This window comes from Dasypus novemcinctus, chromosome 6 (assembly GCF_030445035.2).
Source record: "Dasypus novemcinctus isolate mDasNov1 chromosome 6, mDasNov1.1.hap2, whole genome shotgun sequence".
Taxonomy (NCBI): Eukaryota; Metazoa; Chordata; class Mammalia; order Cingulata; family Dasypodidae; genus Dasypus; species Dasypus novemcinctus.
In genome coordinates, this window is record NC_080678.1 from 77,411,019 (window position 1) to 77,431,617 (window position 20,599).

Here is a 20,599-nt window from a genome sequence, read left to right on the forward strand (position 1 = left end):
CAGCCACCCAGCGCGAAAGAAATTGCAGCCTGTCCAAGAATGGCACCGCACACACGGAGAGCTGACACAACAAGATGATGCAACAAAAAGAAACAGATTCCCGGTGCCGCTGATAAGGATATAAGCAGTCACAGAAGAACACATAGCAAATGGACACAGAGAGCAGACAACTGGGGGCGGGGGGAAAGGGGAGAGAAATACATAACAAAAATAAATATTTTAAAAAATTAAATTAAATTAAAGAGGCTAAAATGTCATCTTGACTACTTTTTAGAAGGCAATCATTCCCAACAAGTATAAGCATTATGCATAGAAATCAGAGACTCATTAACATATTTTGTTAATACATGTCTATGAAGCAGTGGCAACACTGCTTTATACTCATGTTTGGAAGAGCATTTGATGTAGTCCTTTTAAAGCATATATGAGCCCTTTAAACTTTCATCCCAGCCTAAATTCTACACTTGATGGTTGTAGAACTGACGTTTAAAGGAATAGGTTTCAGATTCCAATAATAAAGATGCTCTCCTTTTAAATAGTGTTGTCTCTCTCCTTTGAAACCAATATTTTGGGCTTTGTCTTTTTCTCTTTCAATATATAATCTAGACTGAATGCTTCAGAACAACTTTTGAGTGAACAAAGGCAATCCAAGTCCTGAACAAATGTCCTGCTTTTCCCCTAAGGGACAAAAAACATCACCAATCAAAAAGAATGATTCGAAATCTCTATAGATTAGAGAAAACTCAAGAACAGTACTGTGCAACATGGCAGTCATTAGCCACATGTGGCTACTGAGTGCTTGAAGTGTGGCTAGTCCGAAGTGAGATGTACTTTTAAGTGTAAAATATACCCCAGATTTCAAAGAGTATGAAAAAATGAATGTAAGATATTGAAATGTTAAAGTGATATATTTTAGATATATTAAATAAAATAAAAAATATTTTTACTAATTTCATCTGCTTCTTTAGAGGTAGTAGTGATTGGGGGTTTGGACAAAAAGAAAGCACAGTTCACAGATCAGTTCTTATTTCATTTATTCTCTGGCTCTTATTTCCAGGGTGCTTATATCACTTCTTGGACTAGTAACATGTACTGAGTTGCATTCTCCTGGAGCCTGAGAGAAATAAGTCCCTTTTCTCTAGTCTCCTCACTGCCCTTGACACTTTGCTCTTTAGAGCACTTTCCTTTTGTCAATACACAACTCCATTTAACTGGAGGTAGTAGAACATCTTTTATTTTGAAGAAATAGGTGCTGAGCTTGCCTCATTTTCAATTAGGACCTTTTTTTTCTTCCAATAAAATTAGCAAGTGGGTTCATAACTCCTCTTGAGCCAACAATAGAAACTCTATTTATAATCATCTGTTTAAAAAACACACAGACCCAGAAAGAATTTAATAAAGTGGAAGAAACCACAGCAGGTTCTTTTAAATTCATCTTTTCATCCTTTTTAAAATATATCTATTCAAAAAATTTAAATTACATAAGGGGCTCCACATTACATTTCCATAGAATAGAGCTGCTCTAATTTTTCTAATTTAATTTTTAATAGAATTGAGACCTGACTGAAACTTTATAATGATATAAATTATATACTACGGGAATAAAACAGAAGATCTAGACTATTGGTAAAGCCAAAGTCCTATCTCCCTGCTAGCTTTAAATATTATTCTTTTTTTATAAAATGACAATGACACATAGAGAACTTACAGGCACTTTTCAAATTCTGGCAGAACGGTTCCTAATTGCATTCGTCGACGAGTTACATCAAATGGGTAGCTAAAAGGAAAAAGGGCATAAGGACTTAAAATGATTTTTGCTTTCACCTCAACAACTATTATCAAATGCAAAGTCCTATGTACACTAGGAAATGAGGGGGTGGGGAATGTGTTCCTATTCTCTTATTGTTTTATCTAATAAACAATAATAATAAGAAGTCAGAATACAGCCACATAAATAAAATTCAACTAACAATACAGGGGGCTCCTTGCCTTTGCTTATGTGGATCCCTCTGGTCCGAGGATTCTTCTCTCCCATCTCCACAAGATCAAGTTCTATTCATTCCTCAAGGCCAAATTAAATGCTACTTCCTGAAGAAACAAACTCGGTGGTTTTCATTGTAATCCTAAAACATGGTTTCTAAACCTTGGCAGTATGGGTATTTCAGGGTAGATAATTCTTTATTGTGGGGAGTTGTTCTGTGTATTGTAGAATGTTTATATGTATCCCTGGCCACAGCTTACTAGATGCCAGTGGCACCACCCATCCCCTCACCACCAACCCCTACTCCCAAAATGTAGCCACCAAAAATGTCTCGACATTGCCAATGTAAGTAAAACCACCCCTCCTTCAAAACCACTACCCTAAGACAATTCAGCAACTACCTGGAAATATGGCAGATCAACAATATAAAATTTGCTTAAGTACTAAAATTAACAGAACAGACAATTGCATTTAGAGGACAGAGAAAGTTCTATATAAAAAGATTACCTGAAATGAAATATACAAAGGTAAACTTTCAGGAATAAGAGTATGGGTGATTTTTTAAAAATATTTGTAGTAACACTATCTACCAAAAATTTCCCATTTTAACCATTTTTAAGTGTATACTCCAGTAGTATAGATTGCATCCACAATGTTGTGCTACTGCCACCACCATAGGTGGTATTTTAAAAGTTAATTTTATTGTGCTAATATTGAGGACTTGCGCTGTTAGGTTCTGTGCTGAACAATTTATGTACATCATCTCATGTCATCTTCACAACAACTGCATTAAGTGGGTACTGTTAACCCAATGTTAAGATAAGAAAATTGAGTCTTAAAAACATTCTCCAGGCTATATTCTACTCTTTCTACTTTGCTATTCGAAACATTCCATGATTTCTAGTATTCAAATAATTAATATAAAAATAATTATACACTTTTTAAATTTACTATGAAATATTGATGGTAAAAAGTAATAAACACCCATGTACCATTCAACCAGCTTAAATAAAACTATCAATTATTGAAGCCCCCTATGTACTTTAATATCATCTTCAGGAATTATTTTTTAATGGGAAAAAAAAGGGAAAAATTTTATGGTGGTAAAGGGACCAAAAAACCTCAACCCAAGGGATTCAGTTTCCAAGCAGGAAAAGATGTATGTGGGTAGAAGGATTTGATTAATAGAAAGCAGAAAAATGTAAAAAAGACAAGCTGACAAGGACCTGAACTAGGGAAATAATACTGGGAAAAGAAAGAAAATAATGTCCTAGGCAAATGTTCTGGAGTAAAAACTGTCAAGACATAGTGAGTATTGGGTTATAAACAATGTGAAAAATGATTTTGAAGCTTCAGGACTAGGAAACTGACTGTTACCAGTAACAAACAGGAAAGTTGGGAGCTGAGGATTGTTGGGAAGAAGATAAGAAAGTTTAATGTTTGAATTATATAGAGTTTGCACTTGATGGAGGAATATCCAAGTATTCCTAGAGATGCAATAGGGAGTCAGTAATGGAGATTTAAATAGAATTGATTTCCTGGACAGAGGAGACCATTGAAACCATGAAGATAGATACTTGAAGACAGATGAGTTGTTCCAGATATTTATCAAAGAGCAGAGGACTAAAAAGCTGCCACAGGTAAGAAGACGAGGATATAAATCAGCAAGAGAGCTGGAAAGGGAAAATTGGGGAAGAAGATCACCAAGAGGGGGCACTGTTACAAAAGCCATGGAATCAGAATGATTAAAGGACGGTAACCTGAGAAGGAGCCATTGGCTCTGTTAAGGGTAGATGGATCTAGAATACAATTTCAGAAGAGAAATGGGAAAGAGAAGACATTTTAAGGATCTAAGTTGGGAGTGAGTAGTAAAGAATAGGAGGCAGTGAAACCAAGAGAATCAGAATAACAGAATAGGGATTGTGTCTCTGCAACTGAACAAGGTTCCACCAAGTTTCTAGAAGGAAACCACACACATACTTCTTTTCCTCCAATCTGGTATGATCTTCTCCCACCCACAAATACACTGAATCTGCTTTCACAAATGTGATCCTTAATTGCAAAACCCAAAGGATATCTCACTTTTTAACTTTGACTTTTCTTTCCCTATTTAGGCATTCTTTCTTGATTCTTTGTGACACTGCAACCTCCTTTATGTATTCCTATTTTTCAGGATACTCCTTCTTCCTATTTCTAAAAAGTTCCTGCTTTTTAGTATTCCAGCCTCTTCTTATCTCACTCAACTCAATCATTTTTGTCTAGGGAAATCCTTTGAAGCCAACATTCCCACCACAATACAGCAATACTTTTTTATTTCTGTTCCCACCTCACCCTATATCAATATATAATCCCACTGTACTGTTACTCTCTTAATAATAGTATAGGCTTCTTAAGGGCATCAACTTTGTTTTTTCTTAGAACTTTTGTCCTTCCTCCCTCTCGTCTTTCCTTTCACCCTCCCTCCTTCCCTTTTTTTTTTAATACTTTTTATTTAATTTTAAAAGACACATAGATCACATAAAATGTTACATAAAAAAATATAGGAGATTTCCACATGCCCCACTCCTGACACCCCCTACTTTTCCCACACCAACTTCTCTCATTAGTGTGGTGCATTCATTCCATTTGATGAATACATTTTGGAGCACTGCTACACAGCATGGATTATAGTTTACATTTTAGTTTACACTCTCTCCCAAACCATTCAGTGGGTTATGGCAGGATATATGATGTCCTGCATCTGTCCCTACAATATCATTCAGGACAACTCAAAGTCCCAAAAATGCCCCCATATCACACCTTTTCCCTTTCCCTGCCTTCAGCAACTCCCGTGGCCACTGTCTCCACATCAATGACATAATTTCTTCCATTGCTAGAGTCACAATAACTCCATAGTAGAATACCAGTAAATCCACTCTAGTCTTTATTTCCCAATCCCAAGGAACCTAGGATGGCAATGCTCACTCTGCCTCTCGATAGAGAGGGGGCTTCGTTCCTTCTTTTATATGAATTCACAGGAACATGTGTGGGTTCAAATTAATTTGGTCAACTTGTCACATAGTTATATAAAATATGCTTAAAAAGCAGACATAGGGAAGCGGACCTGGCCCAATGGATAGGACGTTCGCCTACCACATGGGAGGTCAGTGGTTCAAACCCCAGGCCTCCTTGACCCGTGTGGAGCTGGCCCATCCACAGTGCTGATGCGCACAAGGAGTGCTGTGCCATGCAAGGGTGTCCCCCACGAAGGGGAGCCCCACGTGCAAGGAGTGCGCCCTGTAAGGAGAGCCGCCCAGGGCAAAAGAAAGCGCAGCCTGCCCAAGAATGGCGCCACACACATGGAGAGCTGACACAAGATGACGCAACAAAAAGAAACACAGATTCCTGGTGCCGCTGATAAGGATAGAAGCAGTCACAGAAGAACACACAGCGAATGGACACAGAGAGCAGACAATGGGGGGGAGGAGGATTGGTAAATAAAGAAAGCAATCTTTAAAAAAAAAAAAAGAGCAGACATATCTGAAAAAAAGTATTAAATTAATATTTCTCTTTTGTAAAGGAAATCTGCTTTACGCAATCTGTCAGAAAGAATAAAAAGATTTACCAGTGCTAAAAATCAGGATTTGGTCATTATAATTTGATTCAATTAAATTGATGAAGAAACTTACGATATTGTCTGTGCTATTGCTCCAGCAACACCACCACAAAGTAAGTTAATGTGAGTTTTCAAAACTAAGACATTAGGATTGTCTGAAGAAGGTCTGCCAAGAAGGGTAGGAGCATAGGAAAGCCCAACACTCTTTAAGGTACCAAAAGTAAAAAATGAAACACCTGAAAAACAAAATATAAATTCACTATGTTGCTTAACAGAACATGAGCCATGAAAAAGACACTGTTCTTACACAATAACTAATTAATTCAAGTAACTATGTATTTCCTGGTTTCTGATTAAGATTTAATTAATGTTTATACATAACCTAAAGACAACAAAATTACAACCTATAAAAATTGGCATTGGTTTTCAAACACTAATGTATAGTTCAGTGTATTTAAAGAAGGCAGTAATGCGTATAATACCATTTACAAGTAAATGGGATTAACAATTTCCAGGGTTTCACATAACCCTAAATGAAATTCATGATTAATAATTGCAGGTATATATGGCAACTTACATCTACAATCACAATGATGGTGATAATGTAAGATGGAAGCAAAAAATTCAGAAATGATTAAAGCACTGTTATTTTAAATCAACGCCTAATTTTGTCATCAAAAGAAGTCACGACCATAAGAAAAATGTTCAGATAGACTCACGAGACATATTAAATCTAATAAATAAACATTTATTAGACCAACTGCATACTGATATTGATAGTTGGTGCTTGCTAAACATTTACATGATTTTATACCAGAACCACGAAAATTATACATTAATAAAATCAATAATGGAATTCAAACATTCCTATAAACTAAGATTTAATCAATATATCTTTATTAAATTTAAAAACATATCTAAAAAAATACTTGATGCTTAAGAACAAATAAGTTCTAACAAAAATTCAGTCTAAGACTAATACATCAATGTATCCATTTATTTTTATACAAAATTCTTATATAGTATTTTGAGATCATGACATTATAATAATAGTCATACATTTCTCTATTTTTGGAAATCTAGTCTAAGAATTTAATCTTAAGTACAGAAAAAATTATGACCAGAATACTCATAGCAATTTAAACATAAGCAAAAATCTACACATACCTAAATGAAGTGGATAGTATTAGGTATAATATGATAACAATAAAAAAGATGTTTGTGAAGAATATTCAATAATATGAAGAATATTCATCAAATGGGAAAATATTAAGAAACAAAATTGTATATGCACTGTGAGTATAATTATATAAAATATATTTAAACATTGAAAAATGAAACTAAAAAAAAACCGAGAGGAAAATATCACACAAAAAAGTAAAAGTTCTTGACCTAGCAAAATGGCAGTCTAAGTATTCTAAGAGACCCTGCCATTGCAGAACAACTAGAATCCAATGCTGGACTTGTAAAACCATGCCAGCATCACCACCATGCCAGCATCACCACCACCACCTCCCTGCAAAAACAAAACAAAACAAACAAAAAAACAGGGTAGCAGGTGTGGCTCAAACAATTGGGCTCCCGTCTACCCATATGGGAGGTTCAGGGTTTGAATTCTGGGGCCTCCTGGTAAAGGCAAGTTGGCCCACATGGCGAACTGGTCCACGCAGAGTACTAGCCACACGGCAAGCTGGCCAGAGCTGCAAGCTGGCCTGAGCAGAGTGCTGCCCAAAGCAGGAGTGCTGGGCCACATAGCGTGCTGGCCCAAGTGGAGAGCTGGCACAGCAAGATGAAGCAACAAAAAGAGACACAGAAGAGAGACAATAAGAGATGCAGCAGACCAGGGAGATGAAGTGGCTTAAGAGACTGAGCATCTCTGTCCACTCCAGAAGGTCCCAGGATCAGTTCCCAGTGCCACCTAAAAAGAAGACAAGCAGACAGAAGAACGAACAGCAAATGGACAGAGAGAGCAGACAACTAGGGGCAGGGGGGAATAAATAAATAAATCTTTAAAAAAAAAAACAAACACTAGGACACAACTGGGAGGTGTGGGCTGATGAGAGAAGTGGAATGACTCAACTTAGGTATGTCAATAGCAGTAGTGCCACTGCCAATGAGATAGATCCTGCCATTGGGCCTGCAGAAGATGGAATCACTGGTCCTGAAATTCCTGGGATAGAGCCCAGTTCCCAATAAGAGTTCTTGGCAGAAGCAGACATAAATAGTCTTTAAAAAAACACCCCAATTTAGACCTTTAGGGTACTCAGAGATTAAGATCAATCAAAGACCACAAAGCATAGGAGGAGGCAAATAAAATGTATATATTTACAAATGAGTTGGGGGGGCAAGAATAAGAAAAATAAGCAAACAAGAAAAGAAAGGAATAAAAATTAAATAGGAAAAGTGTAGAAACAAGTCCAAATATATCAATAACCACAATAAACATTAAGAGGCTTAATTGCCAATTGAAAGATTTTTCAAACTGGGTTTAAAAAAAAAAATCCAGCTCTGTACTTTTAAAAAAAAGAAATACCTAAACATAAAGACATGAAAAGATAGAAAAAGAAAGGATAAAAAAACTAGGCCAGGCAAATATTAACTGGCCAAAAATTTATAAGATAGGCAGATTTGAACAATGACACTATACTGGATGATATTAAGAATTAAGAAGAACTTCTAAGTTTGATAAGGACATGTGGTTACATGTCTTTTAAATAAACGACTTAACTTTTAGAGAACTGAATACTGGTTTAATGGGTGAAATAATAACTCAGATTTGCTTTAAAATAATCTGGGCCAGGGAGGGTAGGGGAAGCAGAGGTGTAGATGACAAGACTGGGCACAAGTTGATAACTACTGAAGCTGGGTGATAGGCACACAGGTGGTTCATTATCTATTGTCTCTACTTTTGAAAATGCTTGAAGTTTTTAAAATTATAAGTAAAAGTAAACAAACAATATAAATTCATGGGATGAAGCTAAAGCCATTTTTTAGAAAAATGCTTACGTTATGGGAAAAAGTAGAAAATTAATAAACCAAGCATCCAACTTTTAAAAAATAATAAAGTCAGAAAAAGGAGATAATAAAGATAACAAAAATCAACAAAATGGAAAATGAAAATACAATAGACAATAGGAAGAAAGACAAAATTGGTTCTCTGCAAAACTTCATAAAGTAAAAAATTAGCACAAAATAATTAAGTTCAAAATGGTCAAGAGAAGTATGAATTATCAAAAATCACTCATGGCTACAACACAAAGAGAGAACCTAATATTAACTACAGACTACAGTTAATTATATAATTACAATAATACTGTTTCATCAATTGTAACAAAGTTTACAGTAATATAAGTTAATAATAGGGAAAGCTGGGGTAGAGGGCATATATGGGAACTCTGTGTAATTTTTCTGTAAACCAACATAAAACTGCCCTAATAATTTTTAAAATGACTCACGAAGAAATAGAAAACCTGAATGATCTTTAACTATCCAAAAATGTAAACCAGTGCTTAAAAATCAGGTTAATCTCATTTAAAAATTACAGGCTAATCTCACTCATGAATATAGGAATAAAACTTCTAAAAACAATTAATAAATTGAATCCAGCAAGGTATGAAAAGATTCTATCATAAACAATTTGTATCAATCCAAAATAATTTAACACTAGAAAATCTATTAATGACATTCATCATATTCCTCATATTAACAGATTAAAGGAGAAAACCAATAAATGCAATCATCTCAATAAATGCAGAAAAGAGCACTAATAAAGTTTAAAATCTATTCAGATAAAAATTCTAACCAAAACTTCCTCAACCTAATAAATATTTTTAACAAAAACCTCAAAAAACATCCTGCTAAATGGAGAAGTATGAAAAATATTCCCTTTAAAATCAGGAACAAGCAAAATGCCCAGTAATATCACTTTTATCCATTGCTGCACTGTAAATCCTTAGTCAGTACAGTAAAATAAGATAAACATGGAAGGAAGGCAAGAAGGCAGGAAGACAGGGAGGTAGGGAGGTAGGAAGGCAGAGAGGAACTAGAATCAATGAAAGAAAAATGTGATCTGCACAAAATGTGACTGCCTACATTTAAAAAAAACCCCAAAGGATCCACAAATAACAAGACAGCTAGCTATTTTAAAAAGTAGGAAAACAGCTAACTATAAAATCATATAAAAATTAAGTCAAGCAATAAACTAAAAATATAATTTTTAAATAACAGAACAAAACTTATGTGTCTATGAATATACCAAACTAAAATGCCCAAAACCTGTATGAAATTTCATTCAAAATCCCAACAAGGAATTTCATACACCGTCAAAAGCTATTTCCAAATACAGCAAGAGTATATGAAATAGCAAAATACCTATAGTCCTGGCATTTCTGAAAACAAAGCATAAAGGAAAGGGGTTTTGGCCTACCACATATAAAGACTTACAGAACTACATTTATTATATTTTAAGAAGTCACACTGCAGATCCCTGGAAAAGGGACTATTTAATAAATGATGCTGGGTCAAATCGTTATCCTTAAGAGAAAAAAATAATAATTCCAGTTGTATTAGGGTCCTCCAAAAAAAAAATGATGGGAAACGGACTTGGCCCAGTGGTTAGGGTGTCCGTCTACCACATGGGAGGTCCGCGGTTCAAATCCCGGGACTCCTTGACCCATGTGGAGCTGGCCCATGTGCAGTGCTGATGCATGCAAGGAGTACCCTGCCACGCAGGGGTGTCCCCCACGTAGGGGAGCCCCACGCGCAAGGAGTGCGCCCCGTACGGAGAGCCACCCAGCGCGAAAGAAAGTGCAGACTGCCCAGGAATGGCGCCGCCCACACTTCCCGTGACCTGGCGACAACAGAAGCGGACAAAGAAACAAGATGCAGCAAACAGACACAGAGAAGAGACAACCGGGGGAGGGGGGAAAGAATTAAATAAATAAATAAATCTTTAAAAAAAAATGCTAACCATTAAAAATTATTTTAGGGGGGTGGGGGCTATATGGGGACCTCATATTTTTTTAATGTAACATTAAAAAAATAAATTAAAAAAACATAAAAGACAAAAAAAATTATTTTTAGAGGAAAATAAAAAATACGTATTTCTGAAACAAAAAGCTATCCATAGAAGAACAGATTGATAAATTCCAACTATATTAAAATGAAAATGTCGGTTCATTAAAAGACACTATAGGGAAGCAGATGTAGCTCAAGCAATTGGGCTCCTGTCTACCATAAAGGAGATCCAGGGTTCAATACCTAGGGCCTCCTGGTAAAGGCAAGCTGGCCCATGTGGAGAGTTAGCCTACGTGGAGTGCTGCCATGCACAGGAGTGCTGGTCCACGCAGAGAACTGATGCGCCAAGACAACACAGCAAAAGGAGACACAGAGGAAAGACAATAAGAGACACAGCACACCAGGAAGCTGAGGTGGCGCAAGAGAATGATCATCTTTCTCCCACTCTGGAAGGTCCCAGGATCTGTTTCCAGAGCCACCTAATGAAAGACACAAGAACAAGCAGCGAATAGACACAGAGAACAGGCAATGGAAGGAGGGAAGAAATAATAAATAAATCTTAAAAAAAAAAAAGACACTGTAGAGGAATGAAAAATCCAAGCCACAAACAAGGGATTGATAATCAGAATAAAGATTTATTATGAAAAAATAAGAAAAAGGGATAATGCAGTAGAAAAGTCGGCCAAACACATTAACAGGCACTTCACAGCAAAGGAAACACAATGCTGAATAAACATATGAAAAGGAGCTCAACCTCATTAGTAATGAGGGAAATGCAAAATAAGACCTCAAGAGTTAACTTTTATACCCTAAAAAATTCACAAAAATTGAAAAATCAGTGAATACCAATATGGATGGAGAGGATATGGATCAAGGGGAATTTTTACCACTGCTGGTAGGAATGTAAAAGGATATAATCAGGGAAACGGACTTTGGCCCAGTGGTTAGGGCGTCCGTCTACCATATGGGAGGTCCGCGGTTCAAACCCCGGGCCTCCTTGACCCGTGTGGAGCTGGCCCATGCGCAGTGCTGATGCGCGCAAGGAGTGCCGTGCCACGCAAGGGTGTCCCCCGCGTGGGGGAGCCCCACGCGCAAGGAGTGCGCCCGTGAGGAAAGCCGCCCAGCGTGAAAAGAAAGAGCAGCCTGCCCAGGAATGGCGCCGCCCACACTTCCCGTGCCGCTGACGACAACAGAAGCGGACAAAGAAACAAGACGCAGCAAATAGACACCAAGAACAGACAACCAGGGGAGGGGGGGAGATTAAATAAATAAATAAATCTTAAAAAAAAAAAAAAAAGGATATAATCACTTTCATGACCTTAGCTCATAAAACTGAATATACATGAATTTACTACCTAGCTATTCTACTCATACATATATAATCTAGAAAAATAATAGGACTTCTGTACCAGGATACATACACAACATAGACAAATGAGTAAACCAGTTATGCCCAACAACATGGATGAATCTTAAAAACATAAAGAATTTTTAAAATATGAAGTGTTACAAACTGTGGTACATCCATATCAAGGAATACCACCCAGCAATAAAAAACAGAACAAACTATTGATATACACCACAACTTGGCTTAATCTTAAGGGATTTATATTGAGTAAAAAAATAAAATCCCAAAGTTATACACTGTATGAGTACAAATATAACATTCTTGAAATGAAAAAATTATAGAAATAGAGAATAGATCCGTGGTTGCCAGGGGTTAGGGAAGGGAGCAGTATATATATTAAAGTCAAGGGAAACGGGCTTGGCCCAGTGGTTAGGGCGTCCGTCTACCACACGGGAGGTCCGCAGTTCAAACCCCGGGCCTCCATGACCCGTGTGCAGCTGGCCCATGCGCAGTGCTGATGCGCGCAAGGAGTGCCCTGCCATGCAGGCAGGTCCCCGCGCTAGGGAGCCACACGCGCAAGGAGTGCACCCCGTAAGGAGAGCCGCCCAGCGCAAAAGAAAGTGCAGCCTGCCCAGGAATGGGGCCGCACACAGAGAGAGCTGACACAAGATGATGCAACCAAAAACACAGATTCCTATGCCGCTGACAACAACAGAAGCAGACAAAGAAAATACAGCAAATAGACACAGAGAACAGACAACTGAGGCGGGGGGGAGGAGGGGAGAGCAATAAATAAATAAAATAAATCTTAAAAAAAAAAAAAAGATTACCTAATCTCTCATTTGTTTTCTGTTCAATAAAATGAGTCTAATCATTAAAAAAAAAAAAAAAGTCAACAGAAGGCACACAGATCTTCACAACAGCATTATTCACTATTGTTGAAAGATGGAAACAACCCGAGTATCCATCAGCCAATGAATGGATAAACAAAATGTAGTATATATAAATAATGGAATACTATTCAGCTGAAAGAAGAAATGAAGCAGTGATGCATATAACAACATGGATGAAGCTTGAGGACATTAAATGAGTGAAATAAGCCAGACATACACAAATAACAAATATATGGTAACATAAATATGAACAAAATAGGATGAGTAAACTCATGGAGTTAAAATCTACAGTTCAGATTAGTAGGAGATACAATCAGGGCTGAGAAGGGGGAACTTTTGCTTAATGTATGTAGACTTTTTAATAAGGTTGATTGTAAAGATGTGGAAATGGATAGAGCAGATGGTAACATACTGAGTAAAATTAACATTGCTGATTTATAAATGTGATTGTGGCTGAAAAGAATAGCCTAGGGACGTAAATGTCAATTAAAAGAAAGCTAAGAGACAACCAGTAAGATGGCAGCAGAGTAAGGAGCTCCTAGAGTCAGTTCCTCCTAAAGGCCAGTTAGCAAACACCCAGACCTAACTGAAGCACCTGTTTGGTGACTCCAGAAAACCAGAAGAGCATCTTGCAACATCCTTGAAGGAATGGAAGAAGGAGATTGCCCATCTGCAGAGAAGATTCGTAAGTAGGGCCCTCCACGCCATGGAGGCTAGTGCCCATCCTTCACTAGAAGCATAAGCCGCCTCAGAAGCTGTTCCACAGCTGGAATTGAAAACTCCACTTCCCAAAAACAGGGGAGGAAAAGATGTTTGGGCACCAACTTCAGCAACTGATGAGTAAATTCAGCAGGCAAAAGTATAATCCTAAGAATAGCTAAAGTTTGAACCTGTCCAAGTCAGAAAGAGGGCTGGAGACGTCATCTTAACTCCATGCCTGGCAGTAGGGGAAGCAGGAAGGATGGAAAAATCACAGTGCTGGAACAAGCTTCTTTCCATTCAGGTCAGACTGCCGGTCTAGCATGAGCCTGAGCCCCACCTCCGGCAGGCCAGTAGCTGCGGGACCTGCATCAGTCTCTCTGGGAAACTACAGCCCACGTCATGGAGGTGGGTGATCATGCTACTTTGGCAGTGCAAGCCACCCCAGGGGCTGTTCTGTGGCATGGAATTGGAAGCGACATTTCCCAAAAGCAAGAGAGGAAGAGATGGTTAGCCACCGATTTCAGCTACGATAAGTAAAGTTGGCTGATGAAAGTATAACCCCCAAAACAGCTAAAGTTTGAACATGTCCAAGTCAGAAAGAGAGTGGTAGCTGCCATTTTGACTCTGCCCCCAGGATGAGAGGAAGCCAGGATAACCGAAAATCACAGTGATGGTAGAGATAAGTTTCATTCACCCAGACTGGCCTTGCAGCCCTAGCGTAGGCTTCAACCCCACCGATAGCAGGGAAGAAGCTGGCAGGTCCCGCACCAACCTATCCAGGCAACTGCAGGTACATTCAGCTGGCACAGACTGAACAGTCAGAAGTCTACCTGGGCAACTGCAGTCATCTTGGACCCACAGTGCATAGACTGCTGCTCATGCCTGCAGCTCCATTCACTCCCCAGGCAGGGAAGAAAGGGGCGTGAAGCTTCATCACTCTCTCTGGGCAACTACGGTCTAGGCCTGCACAACTTGGATTGTTCCACACAGCTGTGATTCTGTTCCTACCCCTGGCAAAGGAGAAAGTTGGGAGAAGCTTCATCAGTCTCTGGAGCAAGGAAGGAAGCTTGAGCCTCCACAGCTTATAGCACCAACTACATCCTTGGCTCCTACTGCTCAACCAACAAGGGAGAAAGGGCAGGAAGCCCTAAACTAAAGAGAAAAACTACACCCAAATAAATACTCTAGTAAGCCAGATGCCAAGACACCAACAAAAAAATTACAATACACACTAAGAAACAGGAAGACATGGCTAAGTTAAAGGAATAAGATAAGCCTCCAGATGACATAAAGGAGTTCAGATAACTAGTCATAAATGTTCAAACAAATCTCCCTAATAAATTCAATGAGATGGCTAAAGAGGTTAAGGATATTAAGAAGACATTGGGTGAACACAAAGAAGAATATGAAACTAACACAGAAATATAGATCTTATGGGAATGAACAACATAATAAATGAAATTAAAAAAACATTGGAATCATATAATAGCAGATTTGAAGAGGCAGAAGAAAGGATTGGTGAGCTTGAAGGAAGGGCCTCTGAAAGTGAACATACAAAAGAACAGATGAGGGAAAGAATGCAAAAAATTGAACAAGGTCTAAAGGAACAAAATGACAGTAAGAGATGTGCAAACCCACATGTCATGGGTGTCCTAGAAGGAGAAGAGAAAGGAAAGGGGGCATAAGGAATATAAGAAACAATGGTAGAAAATTTCCCAACCCTATTGAAAGACATAGATATCCATGTCCAAGAAGCACAATGTACTCCCAATCCAAAAAAATCCAAATAGACAAACTGAGACACATACTAATCAGAATGTCAAATGCCAAAGACAAAGAAAGAATTCTGAAAGCTGCAAGAGAAAAGCAATGCATAACATATAAGGGATACCCAAAAAGCTTAAATGCTAATTTCATATTTAAGACACTATAAGAGAAAACATCCAGCGAAGAATCTTATATCCGTCAGGACTGTGTTTCAAAAATGAGGGTGAGTTTAGAATATTCAAAGATAAATGGAAACTGAGAGAATTTCTAACCAAGAGACCAGATTTTCAGAAAATACTAAAGGGTGTGCTAGAGCCTAAAAAGAAAAGAGAGGAGAGAGAGGCCCGGAAGAGTCTAGAAATTAAGATTATATTAATAAAAGTAATTAAAAGTGTCAAAGGAGTAGTGAAAATAAAATACAACAGACAAAAACCAAATATTCAGGAATAAACTTAACCAACAATGTAAAATACTTGTATTCAGGAAACTGCAACTCATTGTTAAAAAAAATCAAAAAAGGCCTAATAATTGGAAGAACATTCCATGCTCACAGATTGGAAGACTAAATATCATTAAGCTGTCAATTCTACTCAAATTGATACACAAATTCAATGCAATCCTGATAAAAATTCATCAGCATTTTTAAAATAAATTGAAAACACAATTATCAAAATTTTTTGGAAGGGTAAGAGGTCCTGAACAGCCAGAAACATCTTGAAAAGCAAAGGTGGAGGACTCTCATCTCCATATTTTAAATCATATTACCTAGCTACAGTGGTAAAAACAGCATGGTACTGGCATAAAGACAGACACATACACATACACATGGAACCAAACTGATGGTTCAGATACAGACCCTCACATGTATGGCTAAGTGATTTTTGACTAGCCTGTCAAACTCACACAGCTTGAGCAGAACAGTCCATTCAAATGATGCTGCGAGAACTGGATATCCATAGCCAAAAGAAGGAAAGAGGACCCCTATCTCACACCTTATACAAAAATTAACTCAAAATGGATCAAAAACCTAAATATAAAAGCAAGAACAATAAAGCTTCTAGAAGAAAATGTAGGAAAATATCTTCAAGCTCTGGTGGATTTAAGGATTCTTAAAGGAGATAAGAGGAGGACTGAGATGGACTACTGATGTTAATGTATGTAGAAGTTTTAATTAGCTTTACTGTAAAAGTGTGGGAATGTAAAAAGTGGATGGTAACACATAGTGAGTAATAGCTAGTTTATAAATGGGGATGTGGCTGAAATGGTAGTATAGGAATGTAAATGCCAATTGACAAAATGCTAGAGAATAATCTAGGGAGTGAATAGCACAGTAAACTTAGAGGGGGATGAGAATTGTTGATGGTACAGATGCAAGAGTGTCCTCTGTTAGCTAGAGCAAATGTACGTCACTACTACAGGGTGGTAGGAATGTGGAGAAGCATGGGAAAAATACAACTAGAGAGACCTATGGACTGTGGTTAGCAGTAATAATGTAATATGCTTGCATCTGTGCCAAAGATGTACTGAGTTGATAATGGGGCATTATGGAAATTGTGTGCCAAGTGTACACTATGGACGTGGTAACAATCAGATGAAATTATCTTATCATCTGTAACAAATGTTCCACCACTGTATGGTGTGTTGAGAGGGGTGTTGTTCGGCAGTTCTGCACATGTGCATGATTATTTTGTCTAAGTTTACCACTTCTGTCATAAAAATATATTTAAAAAATAATAATAGGGTGGGTTGGGAGAAAATACACCAAATGTAAGATAAGGACTATAATTAGTAGTAAGATTTTGACAATATACTTTCATAATTTGTAACAAATGTTTCATAACAATGCAAGGTGTTAGTGGAGGGTTGATGTATGGGACCCTTGTATGATGTTATGCAAGTCTGCTTTGTAAGTCACAACTTTTACTATACACTTATTGTTTATGTATGTTCATATATAAATTTTTTTTATTTTTAATTATCTTTTTTTAAGGTAATAGATCACAAAAAAAGTTACATTGAAAAACTTAAGAGATTCCCATATACCCCACGCCCCACTCCCCATCAATTTTTTAATTGTATTTTTTTGAAGATACATAGATGACAAAAAATGTTACATTAAAAAAAAAAAAGAGGTTACCATGTACCCCATACCCCTCCATATATAAATTATATAAGAAGAAGAATAATAGGGCAGGTTGAGGGAAAAATACTTTGGTTAGTGGTAATATTTTGATGATGCTCTTTATTCATTAGTTAAAAATGTTTAACCACAATGCAAGGTATTGGTGGTAAGCTGAGGTATGAGAGTACTGTATGATGTTATATGTTTGTTTTGTAAGTTCACAACGATTACTATACACTTATTGTTTATGTATGCTTATGTATGAGCGATATAGTTCAATAAATTTTAAAAAACAGAAAGTTACAGGATAAACTAGGGGCTGTTTAACAGTGAACTTGGTAGTAGATGAGAATTGTGTTTCATAGTACAAATACAAGAATATTCTATGAACTGGAACAAATGCATATCACTCTTATAAGGCATTAAGAATATGTTGACACATGGGGAAAATACAACTAATGTAACTTATGGACTATAGTTAATAGTAATATTGCAATATTCTTACATCAATGTCAAAGAAGTATCTATATCAATGCTAAGGATCAACAATAGAGAGTTAAAAAAGGGGTATGGGATTTTTCCCTTTGTAGTAATGAAAATGTTCTAAAATCAACTGAAGTAATGACAGCACAACTCTGTGAAATGAAATTGAGAGCCACTGAGTGTATGCTTTGGTTGGACTGTACAAGGTGTGGGACTGTATACTATAGTGAACTCTGTGAAGGATGGTGGGCCACGGTTAACAGTACAAATATGAGAATATTCTCTCATTAATTAAAACAAATGTATAATTGTTAATAATCTATAGACTATAAATAGCAGTATAATATTCCAACAAGACCAGAGATGGCTCCCTAATCTGTTTGCTTGTTTTTGCTCATTTGTTTGTACTCATTGTCCACTCATTTTCTGTTTGCTTGTTTTTTCTTTAGGAGGCACTGGGAACCAAACCCAGGACCTCCCGTGTGGGAGGCATGCACTCAACTCCTTAAGCCATATCCATTCCCTGCTTGTTGGCTTTTCCTTGTTGTCTGCTCATTGTTTGCTTGTTGTCTTGCTTGTTGTTTGTTTGTCTCCTATAGGAGGCACCAGGAACTGAACCTAGGACCTCCCTTAACAGTAATATTTGATGATGCTCTTTCATAATTTGCAACAAAGTTTCCACAACAATGCAAGGTGCTTGTGGTAGGGTAATGTTTGGGAGTCCTATATGTTATGCATGATAATTCTGTACATAACAACTATGTTATGTACACAACTTTTCTAATTAAAAAATATACATACACGGGAGTGGATATGGTTCAAGTGGTTCCCATCCTGCTTCCCACATGGGAAGTCCCAGGTTCCATTCCCTGTGCCTCCTAAAAAAAAAAATGAAAAAACCAACACAGGGGAACCAATGTGGCTCAGTAGTTAACACCTGCTTCCCAGGTTCAATACCCAGCCCTCGGTACCTCAAGGAAAACATGTATTTATAAATAAAGTAAAAGAATCCTTTTGGTGATAGAATATTCTGTATCTTGACTGTATCAATGTCAATATCCAGTTTGTGATATTGTACTAGTTTTGCAAGACATTACAATTAGAAAAATTGTGTAAAGATACATGAAGTGTCTCTGTATTATTTCTTATAACTATATGTGAACCTACAATTAATTCAAAAGTCTAATTAAAAGGAATATAAACAAGGCAATAGTATTTATAAACAGATTGGAGGGCTATTAGTGTCCTTATTTTCTTCTTTCTACTTCTCTATTCTCTAAATTTTTCTTAATGAGTCTTCACTCATTAATAAAAAGTTTTCACTATTTATAATGAGGAATAAAATAGTTTCAACTCTTATTTTAAATTAACATGTTCATACAAACTGAATCTTTAACAGCCATTTAACATAAGTGTGCAATTGCTAACAGGACTACAGCTGGATCAAATACTAAGAGAAAGATATAAAAGTGCATTTCTACTCAATGTACATGAATAGTCATCCTTATACACAAGACAATATTATATGGGAAACTCATCATTTTTTAAGTAAAAGTACTTTTCATGCTACCATTTCAGAAAAAAATAGTAACACATTTTAAACATAAAACCAGAATTCTGCCAAATTTGAAACATACCTGCATATGGAGCCATTCCTAATATAGTAGGCATCAGGCCTCTATAAAATCCAAGAAAACCACCTTCCTTTTAAAGAAAGGAAAATTAGATTACATTGTGCTCATTATAATAAACATTGAGGAGCAAAAACAAACATTATAATGGAAAAACTATTCTGGGAGCCACTTAAAACAAAGATGTGCTTTCACAATTATTATGATTAATATCGATAATGGTAAATAAAAGATTTTTTAGATAATATTCTAATTATTTTCTTAAATATAAAAGGACATGTGCACATGAGAAAGGTAAATATGAAATACCTTTGCATAAATTGTTTTGAATGCATGAATAATTCCTGTATAAGTGTGTTCCCCTTTCACCTGGAATGCTAGGCGAACTCTAACCATGTCAAGAGGGTAAGTACAGATAACTGCCGTCATACCTGAAAAGAAAGTATAATCTTAAATGTAAAAAAAAGTTTTTGATATTTTATATTATCTTTATCCTTAGCAGTATTCTCAGTATTGTAGCAATGAAGAAAACCCAGGGAAATCAGAGGTGATCACAAATAGAATTATATCATATTATCAGCTGGAAAACAACCTTGTGAGCAGATAAAGGGTGCATTTGTAAAAATTTTTTCAGCTTCTTCCCACTATAAAGCTATAATGTCAGTCTGAAAGAAGTATAGTATAAGTGGATCATAAGCACTTTTAAAATCCTTATTATTACTTATCTATTACCAGGTAAGATATTAGAAAGGAAATACTGACCATATCTGTGAGCTAGGTGAGATATTTCATTTTTTACTTATTTTCTCTAATCCTAAAATTAAGAGATGCTTTACCGACCTAACATAAGGAATTCTTATGAAAATAAATTTTTAAAAAAAACTTCCAAGTACATCTATTATTGACGCAACCATAAAAATATATATGTCCAAGGTTATAGAAACAATTCATTTTAAAATATATGATGATAAGCAAATTTAGCATTAAGTTCTAGATTTTCCTCAAATACATGATTTCAAATACCATAAACTATCCAGATGAGTTACTTTTAAAATTAAAAA

The 20,599-nt window shown here is 36.6% G+C and overlaps 1 protein-coding gene across 2 annotated transcripts in view; it reads right to left on the minus strand.

Annotated features, from left to right (window-relative positions):
- SLC25A16 (solute carrier family 25 member 16) overlaps positions 1-20,599 on the minus strand; it is a 51,647-nt gene that overhangs the window by 2,340 nt on the left and 28,708 nt on the right. The window contains exons 5-8 of one of the 2 annotated variants that reach the window (XM_004470523.5): positions 19,848-19,969; positions 19,545-19,611; positions 5,650-5,812; positions 1,709-1,777 (exon numbers count right to left, since the gene is read on the minus strand). In XM_004470523.5, the coding sequence (XP_004470580.1) occupies positions 1,709-1,777; positions 5,650-5,812; positions 19,545-19,611; positions 19,848-19,969 (421 nt within the window). The remainder of the gene's footprint in view (positions 1-1,708; positions 1,778-5,649; positions 5,813-19,544; positions 19,612-19,847; positions 19,970-20,599) is intronic. The other variant, XM_012529839.3, reaches the window with a different exon arrangement.